The sequence below is a fragment of the Aulostomus chinensis genome, chromosome 1, assembly GCF_037954235.1.
Source record: "Aulostomus chinensis isolate RoL2024-O1b breed Wild chromosome 1, RoL_Achi_v1.0, whole genome shotgun sequence".
Taxonomy (NCBI): Eukaryota; Metazoa; Chordata; class Actinopteri; order Syngnathiformes; family Aulostomidae; genus Aulostomus; species Aulostomus chinensis.
In genome coordinates, this window is record NC_141320.1 from 60,281,817 (window position 1) to 60,301,373 (window position 19,557).

Consider the following 19,557-nt stretch of genomic DNA (forward strand, 5'->3'; position numbering starts at 1 on the left):
AGGTTATTGGAACCTGATGATGGGGCCTCTTATATCGAACGCTTGTCCTTGAGTGTTTATTCTAGCAGCTCTGGAGCCGATTTGCAGGTGTGTACACTTGCTGTCTCCTGTTTCTACCCGTCATTCTATACAGTTGGTATTTGCGTTCAACACTGCAGGTACTGAAGAACAAATCAATTATGCAGACTCGATGCACATTTGGATGAAAGAAAAAAGATAAAAAGTCTGGCTTCTAGAGTAGCCCACACATGCCAGCGTCATCCTGGATTTCCACAAGATACTCGCCATAATTATTTTTTAAATGCGAGCACATAGCCAAATATAAACAATATTAGGTAATCTTGTGGCCCAATGAAACGCCTACAAGCTTCAACAGTGGAGAATAATGCAAAGCTTTTATATCTGCCTCTCTCCGTACTCCCGCTACTCCATTTTGGAAGGGAAGATTGTGTACATCCTCTTTTCGGGAACTTTTCGTGAACATGCATTTGGGCTAAATCCAACTCGGCTTAACTTTGCCGACAAATACCACCTTATTCTGTAGGCACTGAGCAGATGGCGGCACATGTCTGCAGCCTTGCCAAGGGATTTTCGAATGATGGTTTAATCATACAGATCCATGACAGCCATGGAGTTACTTACTTTGGTGGGATTACTCCGCAGAGTTGTCAAGGTTCGGCCTTGATGGCTCATTGTGATCATGTTTATGTGTGTTGTAGAAAAACGCAGCACAGCTCTCTGGACCAGAGCTCACCTCCACAGACCGGTGTGTCTACCTACAACCACCCAGTGCTCGGCGTCTACAACCCCAGGGATGACTTCCCGCTCCGCAAGACTGGTATATCACACACGCTTAATTTGTGCAGTGCCCGGCTCACGTTTGAGAGATTAACACACACACACACACACACACACACACACACACACTTGCAGAGTCCAGTCGCTGCTCTCTGTCTAGCATAATTTAGATGGCATCAAAGTTCTACACTATTGATGACATCCACATTAGGCTGCCAGGGTTTCCCAGCATCCCTCAGGAGAGAGTTCGAGTGTAGGTGTATGTGATCCAAGAGTTTGGAAGAGTGAGAGCGGTTTTTATTGTCTTACCACCTGAGGTTGTATCACCTTTTTTTTTGTAGTTTCTTTCTGAGGGAGTTATTTTGAATCAGTTATCATTTAGGAAACCTGATTCGTACATTGACAGTGTTAATAATTATGAAGGAATGATGATGATTGGATCACAATTGTCCCTCTTCAGCCATAAGTTTGAAGAAGGATAGCATATACTTCTCTTAGAGAATTCCAGGTCGATGTTGTATTCGAAGACTCTAAGTAATGTAAGTGGTAGTGACAGCTGTGACAGTTTGATAGTAGTGGATCAATTTCTTTTGGGGTTCCACAGGGCTTTTGTTTCAGCCCCTTGTTGTTTTCAAGCTACGCATATCTGGGTCAGCTCATTTGTCAACACTTTCTAACTTAACCTTTTCTTCTTCATTTTCCTGTTGGTTTTATTTGTGTCTTACGATACAGATATATGTTTTTTTCCTACTTTTTCTTATATCTGTAAAGCCCTTGATTTGTTTGAATCAAGTGAGACTGCACAGTTTCTCTGCTTTTAAGATTGAAAAAAAAAACCTGTTTTCTTTCGAATGGGTGACAGATCTTGTCAAAAGGCATTAGAGGTTCCGCTGAGAAAACAAGTTTCTTGTAGCCAAAAATTTAACGTCCTCAGACTTCTTGCTTAAAGCACAGAAGCTTTAACAGAGTAAAACCAGCTGTTTGCTGTGTGTTTTCACCTGGTGTGTGTGTGTTCATCTTTGTGTGCCTGTGTAAAGTGTGAGCGGTGTGTGCGGTGGTGTAGTCGTGAAGCAGCGGTCGTCTTACAGTGCAATTATTCACTTTGTGCGGCGGCAGGCAGCTCCAGCCAGCGCTCCAGCCTCCTTGTTGACTCGGAGCTTTTGGGCTGCTGGCCATGACGGCAGATAGACCACAGTTGATACTGGCCCACACAGCCACATTCCACCCCGGGAGAGCAGAAGAAGAAGAGAGAAACAGAGGAAAGGAGCAGGACAAATAGAAGAAGGGAGAGAAAGAAGTTGAGAAGGAAGAATTAAGCGAAAGAGACGTAGTGGCTTCAGTGACCATTTAAAAACACCTCAAAAGACTTTGTTAAATAAAATTGAGGTGAAGCACAAGCAGTTGAGAGCAAGTGGAACAGGATATACATTCTTTAAACTTGCTTCAGGTAGAGGAAGAGGAAGAAAAAGGCGGGAAGATGGCGAGGGAATGAAAAGATCATCTCTGGAGTGTCACCTCATCTCTTAATTTCTATAAGGCTGAGGCTTGTGCTCCAGAGCAGAGACCCTGTGCCACCCTGATATTTGCCCACAGCAGTGACGTGCATTGCGGGGTTTACTTATGGTAATGCCAGCTTGGGAGAGGTTAGAGGCTCTTTTATATCACCGCCCGGCCATAAAGCAGAGGACTGGCAACCAGGACTCCCAGCAACGGTCAAGGGAAGCAACAGCGCTCTTTTGTGCATGTCCCTTTTTACATCAGTGCATCAACAATATCATGAAAAATAATGTACAACAAATAGTTCCTCGCTGAGGAAGAGTAAAACTTTTCACCCACAGTCTTCAGTATCAAAAAAAGCACCTCATGATGGGTGTCATTACTTACTAACATGACAAAAACCCTCCTTCGTAATTAAAGCAATCTGATATATTTGAGATAAGATTAGAAGGGTGACATGGTGTCTCACTCCCTGTAACCCAACGTGGGACTCTAACCACGCAAAAATGACTCTATGTTGTGGTAAGTGCTAAATGAAACGCTCTTTAATTGAATCTAGAGGCGATTGCGTGACAAGACCTGCGAACGCTTCAGCCAACAGAAAGATGTAGACGGAGTGGGAACGTCAGAGGCCCCCTGACTCACTGTGCGCTTTGACAGAGCAAGGCATGCTGTTCCTGTCTTTTCACTGATGAGCAGAAGTGCTTCTCTGTAGCCTAACTGGGGCAGCTCGTCCTTCACATGGGTACAATAGCGCATAGGCAGACTGGGTACGGTACAGTACATGGCGTCGGTTAATAAACAGACTGTACTGCTCACCCATGAACTCAGACTGAAATTCAGGATGTCACTCGCAGCGTACATAGCCTTTAACCTCAGTTGCGAGGCCCCTTTTTAAACAGGCGACAATGTAGCATTTGTTTTTAGATATCATGCGTGATTGTGTTCACTCATGCCTCAGGCTTCAGATTTTCAGAGAGGAGATAAAAGATTACAAGGAATCTGCTCAGTTTTGATTCGATGTGTAATCACCAATTAAAAGCCACAGTTTCTGCTCAGCCTTTATTTTTCTTTTGCTGTGAATATTGGGATGTTCATAGAATTAAAAACCCGATATGTACCGTGCTCGTCTAAGCAACTGTCCCTCCATTTGTTTTCCTCGAATTGATCCAATCCTGAAGAGTGTGTTTCGTAACTTTCCTTGTAAATGAAACAGACAGCAAGTATTTTAAGATCATCAGCTTTGATTATGGTGGTTTTTCTGTACTTAAGAATGAAAAAAAAACTGAATTAAAAATAGAAACAGGAAAGCTGATTGACCTACAATAAAAATATAAATTTTAAAATCCAGCATTTAAAACCGCTATAAAATATATTCCTTAGAATTCTTTAAAGTCCAATCCCAACTCTGCATTCTCTTCCTCACATCAGAACTCCTCAATTCTAGTCAATTAGCTTCCATCAACATTTGCTTTACGCTGTCTGGACTGTGACTGCCTCCCACTGTACCTTCACACTCCACAGATCCCACTTCACCCTTTTCCACACGTTTATTTTTAATCCGTTCATTTTTACGAGTGACTTTTTATGTGATTGATTTGTTTTGCCCCCTAAAAATAAAAAAAACAAAAGAAAAAACGCATCTGTTAGAATGACGCGAAGAAAATAAAGCAACGGGATACTTTGGCGCTTCAAATCTGGATAAGAGGAGACATGAAATGATCCGCAGCTGCTGATTGGCAGGACAAAGTAAACTGAGCGTTCGTCTCTGTGACTGAAGCCAAGGTGACATGCTGTTCCCTTCTCGCTGTCTCCATTCACAAGACTTTGACAGCACACACAAAAGACCAAAAGGCCCCTCAGACATGGCTCTCAAATTTGAGCTAATTGCCTTTCAGCCGCGTTTCTTTGGGAAAATGGATCACAATTTAGCTCATACAGAAAGCATCCAAGTAGGAGGAATAGTACAGTAATGAATGGCAGCATGTAGCAAACAGGTTTCATAACAGAGCGGGCGGGGATGGGGGGGTGGGTGGGCGGGGCGCTGTACTCTGATTTAACTCTTCACATTATTTTTCAAATGTAACAAGCCAAAACCAAATCTAGGTGATACGGAGAGGGGGGGGGATCTATATTGTTTACATATCAATATGTATCAGAATATCAGCGAAGAACAAGTTAGTGAAAGAAAGAAAACCTGCGAATTTCTTCACAGTAGAAGGTGAAAACACAACAACACAACATCAAAACACAGTGTGTGCGTGAAGTGTGATGAAAGTGGATGTTCAGGCAGCAAGATTCTTAATGTCGAATCCAATCCAAGGCAGAAGCCGTCATGATAATGATATTAACAAGTCAAAGACGCTTTAAAAGGCAACAGGTAATGCTAATGAGTGAATCAAGGCTGGGGGGGTGGGGGGCAAACAGTCTTGACGATAATGATCAGTCAGCAAGAGTGTGAGGGTGTGAGATTCCAGCTGAGCTGAAGAACAAGACTGATAAGACTCCTCAAAATGAGCTGTCGCCCCAAATACAGCAGCTGTGTGACCAAGGAACATGTGCCCCACGTCAGAACTGGAAAAGAATAAAAATCAAGGCTCCATGTGGTTCGATCTGTTCACACTGTTCAGGTAAACTGGATCTGAGTCACGTGAGCCCAAACAGTCTAACTTGTGGTGAAAAGGATCAAATGGGCACATAAAGCAGTTCACAATCAGTCAATTCAAGTCAATTTTATTTGTGTAGCTCCAAATCCCAACAAAAGTTCTCTCATGACACTTTCCAAGTAGAGCAGGTCCAGTACCTCACTCCTTCTATGAGCCTCCACCCAACAATTCTCCATCAGCAAGCACATCAGGCAACAGCGGCGACAAAAACCTTCCTTTTAACAGGCTGGAATGTGGAGCAGATCCAGGATCTCTGGGGACGGCCTTCTGCTTTGACCGATTGGGGGGAAAGAGAGCAGGAGAGCAGGGCAGAGACAGGGATGGATAATGGAGGAAGACAGATAGACAGAAGGAAAGAGAGGGACAGAGATAAAGAGGGAGAGAAAGGGAAGAGACTGATGGACAGACGGGGGCGTGAGCAGGTGGTGCTACGGGTGGCAGCTTGAGCCTCTTCAGGTCTGTAGCCTCCTCCAGCAGTATCTGGGATGTGGGGAGCCTGAAGGCTCCGGAGGAGAAGACGAGTTAGTAACACATATGAGTATCAGGTACCCAAACATTTCGTCGACGACATCATGTGACCGTTTCCGTCATTGAAGTCTTCTTCTCCATCTTCCTCCCAGCCTCCGAGCCCAACCTGAAGCTTCGCTCCAGGCTGAAGCAGAAGGTCAGTGAGCGGCGGAGCAGTCCGCTGCTGCGTCGTCGTGACAGCCCCATCACCTCCGCTAAGAAACGTTCGCTCGACATGGCAGGTAAACAAACTTCATATCAGGCTACTGTGTTGTATTTTTATAATTTCTCTCTTTTTTTTTCTTTTTTTTTTTTGATGATTTTTATGTTTTGTACGTGTGTGTTTCAGACTCTGCGTGTAGCAGCGCTCCTGGCTCGGGACCGAGCTCCCCGAATAACAGCTCCAACAACATCCCCAACGAGAACGGCATCACTGTTTCTGTCTCCAACAGCACGGAGGTAACACCGTTATTCCAAAACCATCCCAACTCTTTTGTATGTCGCGGGAGGTGAAACCTTTCTCAAGGTCATTTAGGCGAAGCTACATAAATCTCAAAACAAATGAGTTTTCCATGTGGGCGCTAGGCATTAGCTTTTAGATTTAGCAGCACTTATTATCTTCAAGATGATGGGTCTGCAGAGGAGGAGGAGAGCTGAGGAGCTGGCAAGATGCTATTTGTGTCAGCCGTTAGGGGCACTCGAGCAGTGTGGAGGAGGCTTGTGGCCCTGACGAGTTATATACCACTGCAGTGATGTGTTTATTTTTTTATTTTTTTGTCATGTTGCTAACTTACATCAATCATTTAAATGTGCTTCCCAGGCGTCTATGACCCAGAGGCTGTGCAGCAGTGCTGAGCGGGGCTCTGTTAACCAGCTGTCCCTCTACACTTCACCATCCCTACCCAACATCACCCTGGGGTTGCCTGCCACCGCCACTGCCACTGCTGCTTCCAATGTAAGCAGCAAGCTAGCAGCACCAGTGGCTAAAACAAAAGAAAAAAACAACAAAATTCACTCCCTCGTTCCGTTTCAGGTGACTTCAGCCCAGCAGGATGGAGGTCTGCAGCCGGCGCTCTCCCTCAGCCCTCCTTTTCTCTCTGGTGGCCATCTGACCCCCTACCTGGCGGAGGCAGCAGCAGGGACGGGAGGACACGGCGGGCACAGTCCACTGCTCCAACACATGGTGCTCATGGAGCAGAGTCCAGCACAGAGCCCCCTGGTGACAGGTAGGAGTAGTCCCGGTGGTCAGGATTACTCATATGCAGTGGCGGGGTGGCCGTTGGGACTACCAGGAGTTTTCTCGGTGGCCTGGCCCCTTGGTGGCCTGCCTGTCTGGCGAGGGAAAAATTATTTTTTTTCCCTTCCCCCTCAAGCCAGGCAGGCCAGCTAGCGACAGACAGCGCAGATAAAACAAAGGTCTCAATTCTATCAAGGCCATTCATTCAATCAATCTGCTCAGTCAGTGCTGCTGCTGCAGTCTCCAGTTTGTGTAGCGCGAGCGACCGACACGAGAGAGCTGCACTCACTCGGCTCGCTCGCATGCTCGCCCCCTCCCGGCGGCGCGCTCAAAGTGGCCTGCTGGTATTAATTCCTCCCGGTCAGATTTGGAGTCCCACCCCGCTCATATGGGTTTGATTTTTGAGTTATAGGTTATAGTCTGTACTTCTTGGTGGTTTTTGCTCACTTTATTCAGTTTCTTTATTATCTTGCAGCCGATCGAGGTTTGCACGTATGTGTCTTTGTTACTCTTTAAAAAATGGAGTCTGAAACGGAGGCAGTGTAAATTGGCACTTTGACGCACACCGTCGACACACACACACACACACACACACACACACACAAAACCCCCCACAAAGAACAAACCATATCCACACTCAAAGAGATGATGCTTCATTGTACACTGTGTGCCCCTTCACACTGACAGATGTCCATTCATTATCTCGAACTAATGAGCTCCTTTCATTTGCCGGTGTAAGCTAAGAGAGTGTGACACGGATTCATTGTGCGTTTTCTTTCCCATCAGGCTCCCCTCACTGACGTCCACACCGCTGCTATTTTCAGAAGTTAGTGGCGAATGAGCGCTGACGCACACGGACGCCCAAGACGTCGTACGAGACACAGACGATGAGTGTGTCGACAGAATTAGCTCCCGGTTCAGACGGCTATCTCAACCTAGACAACTTTTCTGATGCCCAGTTTGACAATTTGCATGAGAAAAGATCAATAGAAACTGAAGAAAGTTGGGGGGGGGGGGGTGGGAGGGCGACGACAACGTTTGACTTCTTTTTCCTCTTCTTTTCCGAAAAAAAACCACACACACACCTTTTCTGAATTCTTAAACATTTTGCTGACATGGCAAAATCAGCTGTTTCTGCTTCCATTCCTTGATACTCCCATAGACAAAGGCTGGAAGCTACGCTAAATTATCTTCTGCGGAATTAGCGCCACCTGCTGCTTGATTTTAGACACATCCAGCTACTGTGAGCTTCCTACTTAGCAGGCTTTTCCTCACATTAGAAAAAAAATACTCTGTTTCGTGTGTGTTTTCTCGATTTGCTCTGGAATTCCGCATTTGAATTGACACTAAAAGAACGCTGTTGGTCACTTTCAACGACTCGTATCTTCGCAGTTGAAGTATCACAGTCTGGCAGCACAGATGGTTGTGGTTTTTGTTGTTGTTGTTAAATTCGGTTCACAAATTCATCTGCTAACTCATCTCACATCCCATTTCAATAAGAGAGAAGTCAGGAGTCCATGTTGAGTCGTTCTCATCTGCTTCACGGGAAAAGTCTGATTCTCCCTCCAAACAAAACGCCTCATAGAGTTGGGGAGTCATGCATCATCGTGACATCTAGTCTAAATAGTTGTTCCCGAGGTGTTGGGAGTCTGAGGGTGAGGAAGGGGTTGCTAGGTGGATCCAGGATGAGCATCAGGCTCACATGGAGGGTGTATATGTTCCTAACTACTCTTCTCTCTCCACCTTTCATCGCTCGCCTCAGGGACACCCGCCATCTCCATCACCGTCTCACCTCCATCTCCTCTATCCCTCCAGGTGTCAGTGGTTTGCCCATGTCGTCAGCAGCATCCATGGCTAAGCTGCAGCGCCAGCACCGGCCCCTGGGTCGGACCCAGTCGGCCCCCCTTCCGCAGGGGAGCGCTGCCCAGGCTCACGCGCAGGCTCTGGCCCTGCAGCAGCTGGTGGTCCAGCAGCAGCACCAGCAGTTCCTGGAGAAGCATAAGCAGCAGTTCCAGCAGCAGCAGCTCCACCTCAACAAGGTATTTTATTTGGGGGGGGGGGTCGATGCTACATTTCTAGACAGCTGGATGTACATCACCTCCCTGGGATACTGGAGGCAGCTGCTGTTGTGACATTCCATTTAATAATCTGATTATTAATTAGGACTATCAGCCACAATGGAGCTATAGTGTAGTGGTTTGTGTAGGCGTCTGCCAGTAATGCTGCCCGAGTGTGTGTGCGCGCGCGTGCGCGTGTGTGTGTGTGTGTGTGTGTGTGTGTGTTCTCCTCTGCTGCTCTCTGTAGTATTTTTGTTGACGAGTAGGTGGAGCCAGGTAAAGGCTATCATGTAAAGTGTGTGTGTATATGTGTGCGTTTAAATGTTTGCATCCACGCCTGTTGACTGCCACCGAGACAGTTGCCACGGGCTGCGAGGTATCTGTTCACTCCCATGGCAACCAAACGGAAGCCTTTGCCTTATATGGGGCGGGCGGGCGGGCGCGAGCGTTCTGGATTGCTTTACCTATTCGAGCGGAGTCCTCGCTGGAGGAGAGGTGGGTGGATGAAACGAGGGATGTCCTCTCCCTCCTTCTCTCCCTCCATATGTCTCTCAAGTGGCAGCTTCTCACACAAACATCTCTATACCGGCCTGTGACGCGGCAAGGACACATTCTGACTGGAGAGGAATGAAGTTCTTCACTGAAGACATCTGAACTCCTACAATCACTTCTAAATAGGACGGTCAAATAAAAACATCAGGATCCTGAGCAGCAGGGACACTGGGGGAGGTGGGAATTGAACCAGCAACCTTCTGATGACCAAACAGCCACGCTGCCTCCTGAGCCACCAGTAGTTATTAGGCAAAAATGAAGACAAAACAAGAAAAATCAGAAAGCAATAACTGGTTGTACAACTAAAAGGTGGAAAAAAAAACCCTCTTAAAGTCAGGAGATCAAATGTGGAAGTATTTTAGAGGTAATTAAAAAGTCTTGTGATTTGGACCCCCCCCCCCCCCCCACACACACACACACACACACACACACATTTTTTTAACAAGAAAACATCGCAGGAAATGTCTTCATGTTATGATGCGCGAGGCCTGATGTACAGTAGAAGCTTCACGGGCGCTTGAATAGAACTTTGGAATTTGGAGTTACAATCAGTTTTTTTTAATTTTATTTTATTTAATGATTTTTTTTTAGAAAAAAAAGATCCATTAATTTTTTTTTTTTTGAAGTTTCATTTTATATGTAATCAACTTTTTCCTTTTGCCGCCCGAATTTCAAAAGCTGTGACTCCCGAGAACGTTACGAAACTGTTACTCGTCTTTTGTGGCGATTGTGAATCTCTTGCTTCAGCTTCCATTGAGTAAAACTGTGTGATCAGCAGGGAAGAGGAGGCTTCTGGGAAAGTCGAACAGAGAGAGGAGGGGTGTCGGGGGGTGGGGCGTTCAGGGAGAGGTGAAAAAATGTGGGGGGAAAGAGACATTTGTTTGGACGCAAAAAAACAAAAAAAACAGTAGAGGTGGGGGGGGGGGGGGGCACTTGTGAATGCTCTGACGTCAATGCCGTCCCCTGGCTCTGAGCCATGGGGCCCCGAGGCTTACAGCTCTGGGAAATACGCACAAACATTCACACCCTGCTTTCTCACACACACACACACACACACACACACACACCTGTAGCTGAGGCTTTCTTGCTTGCGAGTCACTTTAAAAAATTCATATTCTTCAATAATTACAGCCCAGAATGAAGCGACGGACCGCAGCGCGGCGGCGAGCGTTCAACGCCAAATGTTTTTTTTTTGTCTTTTTCTTTTTTCAGCTCAGGAGTAAAGAGCGACCGCTCACATTCAATTAGAGCGGATAGGTTTGAAACGAGCGACACACCAGTCTGACTGCATAATCCAAATTAAGCTTGTTAAAAGAAGAATGCTCCAGAGAAAGAAGTGATTTACCAGGAATTTGATTCAGCAGAGAGCGTGCCCGCTTGTCTGCTGCCTCTCTGAATTCCGCCTCACACATTTTTGAGAGGATTTGTCAGATCCCGCTGTTTCATTGTGAGATTGAAATTTCACATCATAACACCCTCCCTCGCTGCTGTAGATGATGGCGAAACCCAGCGAGTCGCCTGTGGGTCGCCAGCACCAGAGCCACCCCGAGGAGACGGAGGAGGAGCTGAGGGAACACCAGGACGGCGGCGCTTTACCGCCAGGGGTCACCATCAAGCAGGAGCCCCCAGACCCGCAGGAGCTCCAGGAGGAGGCGCTGCAGCAGCACAGGGAGCGGGAGAGGCAGGCGGAGCAGGAACTTCTCTTCAGACAGGTAAAAAAAACAGCTGAGACACAAGACCCTAACACCACGTGTGTTTGAAGTGTGTGATAAAAGTGTGTGTGTGTGTGTGTGTGTGTGTATGTGTGTGTGTAAGCAGCAGGCCCTGTTGCTAGAGCAGCAGCGGATCCACCAGCTGAGGAACTATCAGGCCTCCATGGAAGCTGCCGGACTGTCCATCTCCTTCCCGGGACACCGCCCTCTGTCCAGGGCTCAGTCGTCTCCAGCTTCAGCCTCCTCCTTCCCCATCAGCGTCCCCGCCCCCGACCCGCCAGTCAAGCCTCGTTTCACCACAGGTTGGCCTCACCAGCCTCTTATCCCATCAGCACACCTGTAGCTGTTTTTAATGTGTGTGTGTGTGTGTGTGTGTGTGTGTGTGTGTGTGTGTGTGTGTGTGTGTGTGTGTGTGTGTGTGTGTGTGTGTGTTCTCCTCAGGTCTGGTGTACGACTCTCTCATGCAGAAGCACCAGTGCATGTGCGGCAACACCAACAGCCACCCAGAACATGCTGGACGGATCCAGAGTATTTGGTCCCGGCTGCAGGAAACCGGACTCAGGGCGCAGTGCGAGGTAGGCTGCCGTTCTCCTCCATCACGCCGCTCTTCATCAAAATGTGAGAGTTGAGTTCCTCCCTCCGTGTGTGTGTGTGTGTGTGTGTGTGTGTGTAGTGCATCCGTGGGAGGAAGGCCACTCTGGAGGAGCTGCAGACGGTTCACTCTGAAGCCCACGTCCTGCTGTATGGAACCAACCCTCTCCGACAGAAACTTGATTGTAAGTTTGCAGCTCCGCTCTCGTCCTGATCTCCAGCTGCTGCTTGTCCTTGGCCTAACGTTGTTTCTCCTGGACAGGTTCAATCACTCCCATGTTTGTACGGCTGCCGTGTGGAGGGGTGGGGGTGAGTACGCCAGCACTACAGCTGGAAAAAATAGATTTAAAATGTACGAAACTTCTCATATAGCTTCAGGGTTCATTCACATCTTCACCCAGAAACTCCTTTGTCTGTTGTTGTTGTTGGGTTTTTTTTTTTGTCATTTCACGCACATGAAAAAAATAAACAAAAATCAAAATTTTACAATACGTGGATTGATAAAACATAAATATGTTTTAAAGTAAATTAATATTAAACACAGATTTACTCGAGTATGCTGGTATAAGCAAATCCCCACCAAAACATTTTTTTTAATGTATTTTCTATAATGAGCAGTTTAAAGGCATGTCGATAAATCTAACCTGTCTTGGTGCGGGGTGTGCGTCTGCTGTTCTTTGGAACAACGATGGTCCAAAAGTAACAGCACCATCACCGGCCAAGTCCTAACTGCTCCCTTACGCTGGCCGTTTGACCGCGCGTGGTCATATTGGGCAAGCCACCCTTTTGGGGCCGACGTTGTTTTTCATAAGACGACAAGAGGCAGGTGGCGGGTGTCAGGATGGAAACGGATGCATTTTTTTCCAACAAAATAATCACCATTTTGCTGTATTTTAAGCTGGAAAACATATTTTTGAGATTCTGATGTCCCGGTGCACATAAACTTTGTTTTTCCCGCCACCGTATTAAGTTGGATTTGACGGATTCATGGTCAGAATGTGACGTTTGCAGACGCAAGAACCTGCTGTTCTTCATGCCATAAATACGAGAGGGGATCATGGGGGGAAAATGTGCCAGTAAGTCGCTGTAAACGTGTGTGTGAGAAGCGTGCGAGCTGATGTGTGTGTGTGTGTCTGTGTGTGTGTGTGTGTGTGTGTGTGTGTGTGTGTGTGTTCCCAGGTGGACAGCGACACCATTTGGAACGAGGTCCACTCCTCCAGCGCCGCCCGTCTGGCGGTCGGTTCTGTCGTGGAACTGGTCTTCAAAGTGGCTACCGGGGAGCTGAAGGTAACCGTGGCACCCAGATGTGTGTGATGTTTTGATAAGCTTGAGGAGGAACGGTGCTGCGAGCTTCTCTAAATTCCAAGCCAGTGCGATTTTTGGCTAAATGACTACGTTCTCAACGCGGTTCGCCGCTACTCAGTAAACACAACACTGACTGGTGATCAGTGGCGCTGCGGCTGACGGCCTGTTGTCGTTCCCGTCTGTCTCTCCAGAATGGTTTCGCTGTGGTCCGCCCTCCGGGACACCACGCCGAGGAAAGCACTCCCATGTAAGGCCGCACCCGTCACCACACACAGCAGGAGACAAACATTGAAGCCGACTAGAACTGACGCAAACCGCAGAGTGCCAGATGTTTCCAGAATTTGTTTTTTTTGTTGTTTTTGTTTTTTTTTTCATGTGCTTTTACTATAAAAACCCCTTTGACCTCCTGATAATCAGCGTGCTGCTGTTCCAGGGGCTTCTGCTACTTCAACTCTGTGGCAATCGCAGCCAAACTGCTGCAGCAGAGACTCAACGTCAGCAAGATCCTCATCGTGGATTGGGTCAGTGTCTGCACGCCAGAACTCCCAGCTCCCTCTTGTGAGCTCAGCATGCATGCTAAAGTTTATGATTACATAACGCATGTGTGTTCTACCCGCTCTTTAGGATGTTCACCACGGCAACGGCACCCAGCAAGCATTCTACGACGACCCCAATGTCCTTTATCTGTCCATTCATCGCTATGACGACGGCAATTTCTTCCCCGGCAGCGGTGCACCCGACGAGGTGAATGTTTTAACGAGCTTTAGGGGTTCATTTCAAATCGGAGAAAGGCTTTGCTTTGATTTCAAGTCTCCACAGTGCCTCGGTAGCGTTTTATGGCTCGGAAATAAAAGAAATTATCCAGTTAGCAAAGAACTAAGAAGAAGAAAAACAGTGAAGCATAGCATTCGTCATCATTTACCAGAATTATTGATTGGCGTCGTCTTGATTCACTGAATTAGCAGTTAACCCTGGAACACTCTCAGATATCAAGTATTTGAAACGTATCGGACACATGATGGAAGTAGGAGTCACTTTTTTCAAGTTTTGTCACTCCTTTGCTTCCCCCTGCAGGTGGGCAGCGGTCCTGGCGTTGGGTTCAACGTCAACGTGGCCTTCGCTGGAGGTCTAGACCCCCCCATGGGAGACGCAGAGTACCTGGCAGCCTTCAGGTACTGAATACATTCCAGGTTCCAGAGCATTGCGATCGTCATTTAAGTTTTTGTCTGACAAACAAAATTAGAAATAGATTTAATTTATTATCCCACAAACAAAAGACTCAGTTTGGAGTCCTTACATGTTGTTGATCTGATATTTAGCTGGAGAGTGAAACTGCAACAGTAATGAGTCATGAAATGGAAGTTGGTCTTCTTGCTGCTGCAACGTGTCTAATCGTTATGCCCCGCCCACCCTCAGGTCAGCGGTGATGCCCATAGCCAATGAGTTTGCTCCGGACATCGTGCTCGTGTCCTCTGGCTTCGACGCCGTGGAAGGACACCCCCCACCCCTGGGTGGCTACACCTTAACATCCAAATGTGCGTAGAGGATTATCTGGCTTGGTTCTTATCTCACGCTCCATGTGTCAAGTGAAGTCTTTGACGCAGCGGCCAGCCAAGACTGGACAAGCTTTTGATTCGTTGTTGTTGTTTTGTTGTTGCTATTTTGTTTCTGTTTTCACATCAAATTACATAAGAAGATCAACTCCAGTTTTCCGTTTCTTTCCCTGGAAACCTCAGCCAAGACCCCAGCCTGTGAAACAGCTAATTCTATCCCAACTCTTTTCTCTTCCTGGGCTTCAGGTTTTGGTTATCTGACCAGGCAGCTGATGACGCTGGCTGGAGGCAGGGTGGTCCTGGCTCTGGAGGGGGGTCATGACCTCACCGCCATCTGTGACGCCTCTGAGGCTTGTGTGGCCGCCCTGCTGGGCCAGGAGGTAAGGAGGTCTCTTCCCCAACGTCCCCGAGCTGAATCTTAATGAAGTCTCTAGACTCAGGAAGATCCTTTTTTGGGTGTTTTACCGTCTGTGGCTCATAAATAATGAAAAATCCAGAAATTATGATTGCGTATCGCTAGTTTACAAAGTGTGTGTGTGTGTGTGTTGTGTAGCTGGACCCGATGCCAAAGGCTGTCCTTGAGCAGAGGCCCAACCCCAACGCTGTCCGCTCTCTGGAGAAAGTTATAGAGACTCACAGTGAGTTATAACGCCACCACGTTACTCAGCATCGTAAACAACAACCGTCAGACTTCTCCATTCTCCTTCCTTGTAGGTAAATACTGGCGCTCGGTGCAACGCTACTCGCCGCGCCTGGGTCTGTCCCTGCTGGAGGCCAAGCGAGGAGACTCTGAGGAGGCTGAGGCCGTCAGTGCCATGGCCTCGCTGTCCGTGGCGAACACCAACGCCATGGACCAAAGGTAACTTAAGCTACCTCCCCCAGGCTTTTATTCAAAGTAAAATGCAGTTTGTGTCGAAACATAATCATTTGGTTTCTTTTCAAAGTCCAAATCTGTGAAAAGTCAAAAGAAGTGTCAGCATGAATAGCTAAAGGTGTGGTTTGTGTTTTTTTTGTTTTTCCCCTGCCAGGCCGGAGGAGGAGCCAATGGAAGAGGAGGAGCCACTGTAATGGAGGGACCCGAGGGTGACGCTGTTACCATTGACCTCTCCGGAGAACGCCTCTTTGAGCTGCGTAGAGTCTCTCGACTGATCCCTTCATTTAGTCCCCCCTAACCCCACTCACCACGTCAGTCACCTTGATTGGCGGCCCCTCGGCCAAATCGAGGGAGAGGGGGTGGGCTCAGCCTCAGAGTAGGGAGCCAATCAGGAGACAGAGGACTGAATTGGAAAAAATACAATTAAACATAAAAGAGTCGCTTCGCTGCGCTCGATCAGAGACATTTTTCTGTCAGTCTTCGCACCCCAACGTTAGCCTAGAGCGGCTAACCATGTGACCAAGGCAGGCGTATTTGGAGCGGGGGCGAGATCACGTCTCGCCACAGAGAGGTGAGAGTAACGGTGCTTTACACAGCTGCCCTATGACCGGTGTGGACACCAGGGACGGCACACACCCCAGCTGTCAAACACACAGCTCGGGGTTTTCTTGTATCTTTTCTCGAAACATTTTACCCGATTAAAAACAAGGGCATCGCAGCAACTATTTCACCAGATATGCTTTCACTGTGGACTTTTGAGTAGGCTGGACGGGGCGCCGCCGCGCTGGAGCAGCCTGCCACGGAAGGTTATGAGAGGAGTGCCTTGGTGAGGGTCCGCTGGATTTCAGGATTGTTCAGGAAAAGATTGCCTTAAAAGAGTTGTTCTCGCCACGGCGCGAGGCGAGGGAAGACTTTCCGGTCCTCTTTGGAGGGGGGGGGGGGAAATAAAGCAAACAATCTTTCAGCATGTTTACTCGGAACGTGGCCACGTCCCTCTTGAAGAGTTACTTTACTTTTGGATGGATCTATTTTTCTGTATAAAACAAGAAAAAAAGAAACGCTTCGTAAAGGTAGTTGCCAGCTTCAGTAGAAAAAGGCGCAAACAAGGAATTGGATTGAAAAAAAGCCTCTTATGTAGCTTCCCTTTAACCGTGCTTTGTAACGAACATGAAGCATGCATTGGAGCAGAGAGATTCTTTTCTTTCTTTCTTTCTTTTTAAAAAATTTTTGATTTTAAAACGTTAACCCCCCCCCCCCTCCCCCCAAAAAAGCAAACAAAAACAACAACAACAAAAAAAAGCAAAGAAAAGCCAAAGCATGTATTTACAGTCGTACTTTTCACGCCACCTAGCCGGCAAACATTTCTCGCATTTGGGCTCTTCCCGATGACACTTCCCGGTTCAATGTTTACTGATCTCCTCCTCACACGAGGCCGTGCTGGTTGGCAACTACCTTGGTCACTCTGCTAGTGTGAGCTCAACATTCGTCATGTAAATTGAATTTGAATATATTTTGAAAGGCGCTGTGGCCTGTTTGTATCTTACATGTATGATTTCCACATCGAGTTGTCGATTTACAATATCAAAGTGTTTCGTTTGTTTGTTTGTTGTTGTTGGGGTTTTGTTTTTTTTGTTTTTGTTTTTTTTTTACTGTCCGGGATCATTTTTCTAACTTTTTTCATCCATGTGTTTTTATCCGTTTTCTGGATAGTTATAGGGCTGCCATTCACGGTTGTTGTTGTTTTTTTTTTTTTCTTTTCTCGTATTTATCAAAAATGAGGAGCAACTTCTCTTTCTTTCTTTCTTTCTACGGCTCTCTTTCCGCATTTTCATCAATTGTGTATTTATAACGTACTGTTTATAGGAGATTTGTATATGGAAAATTTATAAATGTACTAACTAATGACAGCTATGATATTGTGAATGGAGAAACCAGTATGGTGTATGATATTACTCCAGGAAAAAAAAAAGAAAAAAAAACAACAAAAAAAAGAGCAGCATATTTAACTCGTCATCGACTGCACTGTTTCGAGTCGCCCTAAAAATCACAACACGGCACTGCAATTGACTTTTTTTTTTCCAAAAAAAAAAGAAAAAGATAAAGCATCCTTGATTTAATCACTTTGTTGCCTAATTGACGCATTTTCCTCTTGTGCTCACGCACTTACCTTTCAACTGTGACATCACATGACAAGAGGTGAAGAGTTTTATGTAGCTAGCGGAGTTTAACTTGGCGGGGAAAAGTAAAAAGGAGGAAGGGGACACGTGTCAAACTTTTCTGGCGGCATGTGCGCGCTTTTATTTTGAAAGGGAAGAGAGAAACAATGCGGTTATCAGGTTAAACCAGTTTTATAAAAAAAAAAAAGAAAAAAAGTCTCTCTTCATATTTGTCCGGTGTCTCCTTCTCAGCTCCTGCTATTCAGATTTTCCTACATCAGTCGGGTTTTTTTTTTTTTTTAACTCATTTTGTAAAAATTTGACATTATATTTTCATGTCTAACAAAAACATTCCACTTGTTAATAGTTTTAATTTGGCTTTTTTTTTTTTTTTTTTTTACATTTTATTTATTTATTTTCTTTATTTTTGTAGAAATACTACTTTAATTTTTGCCGTCTGCTCGCGCCAACTTTAACTCTTTGCATGGTTTGTGAGTCAGCATGCCTGCTTGTCTATGTAACAAAAAAAAAAAAAATGTATTTGCACAATAGAAGAAGAACACTGGAGGGCTTAAAACAAGTAAAACCTCCCGCGGCGAATCAGCCGGGACGGGTTTTTGTTTTTTGTTGTTGTTTTTTTTTGTTGTTTTTTTGTTGTTTTTCTTTTGTTTTTTTCTTTTGTTTATTTCTTCCTCTCGGGTGTGCAAACGATTCAAAAGACTTTGTCCAAATGACTCCGCCGAGAACCATTTGTTATCGTTCTTATTGAATATTGTTTCCAATGAGTGACTTTCAGCACTTAGAACATGTATGGACTGTGTTTGAGAGAAAACGTGCTCTGCCAAACCTCTGCTACATTCACACCTTCAAAAAAAAAAAAACCATAGAAGGAAAAAGACCCTCCCAAAGAATGTTCCTCTTTCAATTTATTTAAACGGAAGAGAAGCGACGGTTGAGATAAAAGTTTTTGGGCGGGGGGGGGGGAGGGAGAGAGGAAAAAAAAGGGGGCATTTGATTGTCACACCCACCTCGGCCAGTTCTATATATAACCACTGTGGCTCAAGAGCAATTCTTGGTTTACATGTAAATGGGAAAAAAAAAAAATTTGTTATTTTTTTTTTGTTTGTTGTTCGTCTCTCTATTGATGAAAAATGTTATCTTTCTTTGGGACCTACGCTTTGGACATTTCATCTCTGACATCATCTATAAAATATATTTCTGAAAAACACTCGGTGGTCGTAGTTTTCAATGAAACGGCGAGATCCAGGGGTTAAAGGAGGCAACGATCAATAAGGAGGAATTGATTTTTTTTCTCTTTCTCTCTCTCTCTCTCTCTCTCTCTCCTTTTTTCAGCTCTCCTGGAAGCTGTAAAGTCACATGATCAGGAAGTGGTTTTAATCATGCAAAGTCCATGTTAGCGCAGTGCAAATACTCACAACCCGGCAGCAGAGAGACATTTTTATGGGTTTGATTTCTCCCAGATGCAGCTGGAGGCCCGGCACATGACAGCAATGATGCCGGAGAGTTGGAGTGACTCTTGCGTGAGAGACATGCACACACACACACACACACACACACACACAAAAACAGTCTCAGATGACTCCCCTCTTGAGTGGAAAATCAAATTATGAGAGCCAATATTACAAGTGCGAACACGCGCAGCATCCATCAGGTGACTGAAAATGAAAAAGGAGGAAGCGTGGAGCTGCAGGATGCGAAGGAAACGCTTTTATTGAAACTGATGAGAAGAACAAAGCTGCAAATTGTGGCGAAAAGAAAAGAAATCCCCGCTTTTTTGCACAAATGTGATCAGGTTTCATGGGGAGAAGAGTGCTCTCCGTGTATAATTCATCAATTATGCAAGTGACTTTGACGAAAGGGCAGAAATTATATTTTCATGAATATCAGTCCAGAAAACAATATTTTTCTTTTAAAGCTCATTCATTCAGAAAAAGGATTTTTTTTAAATTTATTTATTTTTGCTCAAAAAGTTTAAAATCAATTTAGATCAGTGGCACATCGCTTGTGCCATTTATCACTTTAATTAAAAAA

General features: G+C 45.9%; 1 protein-coding gene across 11 annotated transcripts in view; it reads left to right on the forward strand.

The window, feature by feature from the left end:
- LOC147272591 (histone deacetylase 4-like) overlaps nucleotides 1-18,696 on the forward strand; it is a 64,216-nt gene extending 45,520 nt beyond the window's left edge. For all 11 annotated transcript variants that reach the window (XM_086193374.1, XM_086193308.1, XM_086193854.1 and 8 more), the window contains 21 exons: nucleotides 720-838; nucleotides 5,582-5,710; nucleotides 5,818-5,927; nucleotides 6,289-6,423; nucleotides 6,502-6,694; nucleotides 8,521-8,744; nucleotides 10,808-11,026; nucleotides 11,133-11,328; nucleotides 11,468-11,601; nucleotides 11,700-11,802; nucleotides 11,880-11,926; nucleotides 12,797-12,904; nucleotides 13,114-13,169; nucleotides 13,356-13,443; nucleotides 13,547-13,666; nucleotides 13,997-14,094; nucleotides 14,339-14,457; nucleotides 14,722-14,855; nucleotides 15,029-15,113; nucleotides 15,190-15,334; nucleotides 15,504-18,696. In XM_086193374.1, the coding sequence (XP_086049500.1) occupies nucleotides 720-838; nucleotides 5,582-5,710; nucleotides 5,818-5,927; nucleotides 6,289-6,423; nucleotides 6,502-6,694; nucleotides 8,521-8,744; nucleotides 10,808-11,026; nucleotides 11,133-11,328; nucleotides 11,468-11,601; nucleotides 11,700-11,802; nucleotides 11,880-11,926; nucleotides 12,797-12,904; nucleotides 13,114-13,169; nucleotides 13,356-13,443; nucleotides 13,547-13,666; nucleotides 13,997-14,094; nucleotides 14,339-14,457; nucleotides 14,722-14,855; nucleotides 15,029-15,113; nucleotides 15,190-15,334; nucleotides 15,504-15,543 (2,602 nt within the window). In that variant the 3' untranslated portion in view covers nucleotides 15,544-18,696. The remainder of the gene's footprint in view (nucleotides 1-719; nucleotides 839-5,581; nucleotides 5,711-5,817; nucleotides 5,928-6,288; nucleotides 6,424-6,501; nucleotides 6,695-8,520; nucleotides 8,745-10,807; nucleotides 11,027-11,132; nucleotides 11,329-11,467; nucleotides 11,602-11,699; nucleotides 11,803-11,879; nucleotides 11,927-12,796; nucleotides 12,905-13,113; nucleotides 13,170-13,355; nucleotides 13,444-13,546; nucleotides 13,667-13,996; nucleotides 14,095-14,338; nucleotides 14,458-14,721; nucleotides 14,856-15,028; nucleotides 15,114-15,189; nucleotides 15,335-15,503) is intronic.
- Nucleotides 18,697-19,557: the final 861 nt, after the last annotated feature.